Source organism: Mycetomoellerius zeteki, unplaced genomic scaffold, assembly GCF_001594055.1.
Source record: "Mycetomoellerius zeteki isolate Tzet28-1 unplaced genomic scaffold, Tzet1.0 scaffold1866, whole genome shotgun sequence".
Taxonomy (NCBI): Eukaryota; Metazoa; Arthropoda; class Insecta; order Hymenoptera; family Formicidae; genus Mycetomoellerius; species Mycetomoellerius zeteki.
Window position 1 is genome coordinate 3,355 of NW_017256824.1, and position 5,343 is coordinate 8,697.

Below are 5,343 nucleotides of genomic sequence, written 5' to 3' on the forward strand. Positions count from 1 at the left end.
TTGATCACGTTCGAATGTGCAATGCTGCCATCGCTTGGTTAAGTCAAGAGCCATCTATTATCGAAAAAATGAGACGTACATTTTTCCTGGTCGACGACAGTAATGACAATAATAATAATAAGAAGAAGAACGACGTATCTGAATCTGAAATATGAAAAGTGACAGATCCGGACTTTGCGTCGCAATATCTCCGCTTGTAGGGCACGTAGGAAAAAAATAAAAGCACTTTTATTATACAATCTAAACGGTGTCAATCTATCGATTGAGCGTATATAGAACTCGATCAGGTCAGCCGTTATTGAGATCTGATAATCTCAATCTGCCGCAACTCGCCGGCTCGCGTAAAGTATCCACGGCAGTGTCGCTGCGCTTGGCTTAGCGCCGAGACACTACCGTGTCTCCAGATTCCGGTGAAGACGTGAGATATTTAGCGTGAAATTTTTCACCATCAGCCGAGATGGTTAAACGGTGAAAATCTAGTGTTATTTTTGTCACTTTATAACCTACATAGCATATTAATTGATAAAATGGCCGCAGTTTTTTGGGTTTTTAATCTAGCAGTAGAAGAAAGGCGAAGATTAAAACTAATGCGCAGATATTTACGGGATGCTTCGGATCCATTCAGTGTGCCTGAAACTCAGTTCCTCCAGTTATATAGGTATGTATGTATGCATGTCAAATTAAAACAAAATATATGAAATTGTACATAATGCATTAACGCCTTAGTATTTATATTAATAATGAGCATTTAAGAAAAGATTATTTCCTTATACATATAAACATTTACGTTTAATTGAAATCTATTTTGTATGAGTTTTCTATATTTGCAGGTTAAGCAAAGAATGTGCACTAGATTTATGCAATAATTTAAGACCTTATGTGCCACAAGAACAACGCTCAACTGCAATACCTCTAGAATTAAAGGTGTGACTCACGTGTATTATTATATTAAATAATAAAGAATTAACGTTCGTTAAAAATGATTTCAGTATAATTTTTACATTATTTATACTTTTAGGTTTTAGCAACTTTAAATTTCATAGCTTCGGGCTCATACCAAAGAAGAGTAGGACAGGATTTCTTGTCATGTATGTCTCAAGCGTCCGTAAGTGGAACAGTTCACATAGTAGTAGAAGCTCTAAATCAAATATTGGACCAGTGGATCAAGTTTCCAATAGATGAGCAGGACATTAAAGCCGTCAAAAAGCAGTTTTGGGACAAGTACCGATTTCCTGGAGTAATTGGTGCTATTGATGGGACTCATATTGCGATATGGCCACCAGAAATACTGCGAGAACACTTATATATTAATAGGAAGTTATACCACTCTTTGAATGTAATGCTTGTATGTATATAATATACTTTGCAGAAACTATACAAATAGTGTGTGCATTCAGATTAGACAAGCATGAATAGAGAAATTGTTAATTTCAGATTTGCGATGGTAACCAAAAAATTCTAGCTGTTAATGCAGGCCACGGTGGACGGACTCATGACTCACGCATATGGAATGCATCGGTTGTCTCCCATCATTTAGAACAAGAGCACAGAAATGGCAGAACAGGAACATGGTTGATTGGTATATATTTTATCATAATTTATATAAATATAATTCAATATTTTTTATACTTAAAACTACTCTTAATAAATATTAAATTTTTGCATATCACAACTTTGCACAATAATAATGTTTGTATGTAATGCAATATTAGTGCATATTCATAGTAGTAAAAATAAACAATTATATTTATTATAACTCATTTTGTAAAAAAATTTATGAAATTATTAAGTTCTTAAAAATTCTCACGATTAAAATAATATGCATTGCTACTCTTATCTTAATAGGTGATTCTGGATACCCACTACTCCCGTATTTGTTAACTCCAATGTTAAATCAACCCGTTGGTACACCTCCTGCTAGATATACCGACGTGCATGTTAAAGCCCGCAGCGAGATTGAACGTTGCATCGGAGTGCTTAAAGGTCGGTGGAGGTGCTTAAGAAAAGAACGAGCACTACATTACAAACCAGAGTTTGCAGGTATCCAACCATTACTAAAAAATAGAAATTACTATACAAATTATTAACAAGATAAGTGATATAATTTTTGTTTGTGCCTCTTCCAGCATTAATAGTGAATGCTGCTTGCGTTTTGCACAATATTGCAAAGACATATAATGTCCCCGAACCTGATTTATATGTCGATGATATAGACCAAGAAGGTGAAGATTTTTTACAAAACATTAATAACGGTAGAGGTCGAGCAGGACAGGAAGTTCGGGAAGTATTAATACATCGATACTTCACGTAGTTTATCGTTGAAATTATTTTAGTTATTTTACTTTTAATTTTCAATGGCTGTGTATTCATCTGTAAACGAAAATTCAAATTTTTTTTATTGTCGAATACAAACTGCAAAGGTGTAACATTTACAAAATAGTGTAAATGAGAAAAGAAATAAAATGTAATTACATTTTTAATTGTTTATTAAACTTCCCATTAATTGAACGTTATTTAGTCGACTGATACATTTTCAGAAAATATAAACAAAGTATTAAAAAATATTAAAACTGTTTTAGCTTTGGTATTCTTTTGGTATTTCTTTTTATTATCTAATATTAAGTTTAAATTTTTCTTATTATATAAATATATAAACCTCATTTAAAACATACAGTTATCACATTGTTACGTAACAGTCTTAGAATAAATGTAACTTACGTACATATAAAAAATATAAATAAAAGATACATGTTTTTTAATATATTTTTAAAAATAAAAATAAAATTTTTAAAATTAATCAACACAAAGATTATTTTAATATTTATGCAACATTTATCAAGAATATCTTTAATATCTTCTCAGTAACATCTTTCCCCTAATCAAAAAGAGTTATCAAAAGAAAAAAATAAGAACTCTAACTGAATTTTTATAAGAATCCTGCGATAGCAATTTTAACAACACTCATACAAAGTTATGCGGGATCTACAATAGAAGTCGTAGCAGTCGTAGGGTCTTAAGTCGTAGAAAATTGACCAATCATAGTCGATTATTCTTCTCATATTCGATTGCGATTGGTTAATTTTCTACGACTTAAGACCCTACGACCGCTACGACTTCTATTGTAGACCACGCATTACAGCTCGTATAGTATATTTCTAAATAAATCACATATATGTAGAATGTATTGCAGTCTTTTTGATTCGTATCAGCACCGTACTGTGCGTTTTATTCATTTTGTGACACTGAGGAAAACAAATTTTCAAACAGAACCTGTATGTTTGAGTTCATGTTCCTCATTTCTTGTAATATTTTTTGTTGGGTTGCAAGCATATCCCGTTTAGCTTGTAACTCTTGTTGTTTTAATAACAATGTTTCTTCTTGCACTTTTAACATTTGTGTGGACATACCACTAAGAGATTTTGATGGAAAAGTGGTATGCGAAGGTACAGGTACAGGTGATATTATTTTTCGTTTTTTCATAAGTGATTTAGATTTTATAGCATTTATATTCTCCTTATCAGTTTCATTTTCTGAGTTGCAATTTATAGTTTCTACGATTGAATGTTTATTTTTATCTGCAAAACTTGATGTGTAGACTCCTTCGTTGGATACAGGCTCATAATCTTCGATAAATTGCAGCTCATCACTTTGAATATTTTGAAGCGGTTGTGTTTCAACAGACGTATTCCCCAATTCCCACACACTTGTTGATTGTAAATGTCTATGTGAATCCTTCATAATACTCTGCAGAATAATAAATTTTTCATTCTTAATATTTTTCATGTTTTTAAAATAAAGTATCATCAACATATTTTTTAAATAAAGTATCATAAACATAATACTATAACAACTACTGTAAATTCTAATTCCTTTTGAAATAAAAAATTCTTCATTTAAAAAATGTTGCTGAAAGATAATGTGCTGATATATTACCTATAACATAGTATAATTTTGTAACGGAATACCTGCTCGCTGCGTGGCTTCTTTAAAGGAATTCCTCCCTGAGGCACATTCTCAATTCCGGCAGCTTCGGGTGTCAATAACTCCAACAGCTTTTCTTCGATGTCAGTGAAGTTAATTTTCATAGGAGAACCACCACCTGTACTCTTCGAATGATTTCTTCTTTTCGTCTCCTTTTTAAGAACATTCATTCGCCAGTCATTCCAGCTCTATTATAAAACAAGCAATTACATTATGGATATTAGATAATTAAAAAAATGACAAAAATTGAAAAAATAAGTAGTAAAACTTTTTTCAATAACTCTTACTTTTCTCCATTCTTCAGAATTCTTTTTGGGACCCTCGGCAGAACTATTCAAAATGTTCGCTAGGTCATCCCACATATCTTTCTGTGAAACAAATTCATTACCTATTACATATATATATCCCAATATTTAAATAAAGCATATTTTTCATATAACACACATTGTGCATTAATAATAATACCATTGTCCTGCGGCTTTCCGATTTCCTGCTTAATCGTCCTTGTAATAATTCACGATGGGATTCCATGTACGTTAATAAAATTTCTCTTTGCTTATATGTAACATTCATTTTTTAACTAAAATACATATACTAAATTCGAGAAATTTTTCAAATATAAAAATTTACGTATTATAATTAATAAGTCAATTGTTGCAACTTACAATTGTTAGTAACTGTCTTTCTTATTGCCACTGAGTATTCTGTATTATTAGGTATTAAGGTTATGTTTAGAGTCTTGAAGTTGTCTTCAGTATGATTTTTGGAATATTTTCATGTGAATAAGTCTTCACTACTTCTAGTTATGTCACTAATCATTTCTTTCGCTAGGTGATCACAGTGAAAATAACAAATGGTGAAACCGTGAGATGGCCACCGGTGAAAATCTAAAAGTGAACGATGTCACCGAAAAATACGTAATCGATGCCCAGGATTGTATTCACTATCCAACCCTTTTTAATATATAGGATAAATCTGATACATATATATATATATATATGCGGCGGCTGGGATTTACTCCGCAGAAATCAGAAAAAATAAGAGTCAGAGTAATATTCCTGTAACTACTCTGTTACATGCCTTTATGTTATATTAATATTGTGTTATGTGATTTCAGTTTTTTATCGTTAATATTAATAAAATTATTGTGAGTTGAATCGATTTGTCACTATACGAGCGTCTCATCATACATCGTAATTTACATAAAACTATTATTGTAGGACATGTAAGAGACTTAGTGGTTATTTCATGATCTTTTCATGATACATTTTATATTAAGTTTTAAGATAATTTTAAATTACATTTTACTATGTCTTGCATTTTTAGATGGACACTCACAACAATATTCCGACGTAACTTTTA

At 31.3% G+C, this 5,343-nt stretch overlaps 2 protein-coding genes across 2 annotated transcripts; one reads left to right on the forward strand and one right to left on the reverse strand.

Moving 5' to 3' along the window:
• Positions 1-1,273: 1,273 nt before the first annotated feature.
• Positions 1,274-2,311, forward strand: LOC108721870 (putative nuclease HARBI1). Its single transcript, XM_018446653.1, has 4 exons — positions 1,274-1,345; positions 1,435-1,579; positions 1,846-2,040; positions 2,127-2,311. The coding sequence occupies exons 1-4, from the start codon at positions 1,340-1,342 to the stop codon at positions 2,309-2,311; spliced, it is 531 nt and encodes a 176-aa protein (XP_018302155.1). The 5' UTR covers positions 1,274-1,339.
• Positions 2,312-3,225: 914 nt separating this feature from the next.
• Positions 3,226-4,512, reverse strand: LOC108721871 (uncharacterized). Its single transcript, XM_018446654.1, has 4 exons — positions 4,447-4,512; positions 4,269-4,349; positions 3,966-4,169; positions 3,226-3,744 (listed from the first exon to the last, which is right to left on the reverse strand). The coding sequence occupies exons 1-4, from the start codon at positions 4,510-4,512 to the stop codon at positions 3,226-3,228; spliced, it is 870 nt and encodes a 289-aa protein (XP_018302156.1).
• Between the last annotated feature and the right edge of the window lie 831 nt (positions 4,513-5,343).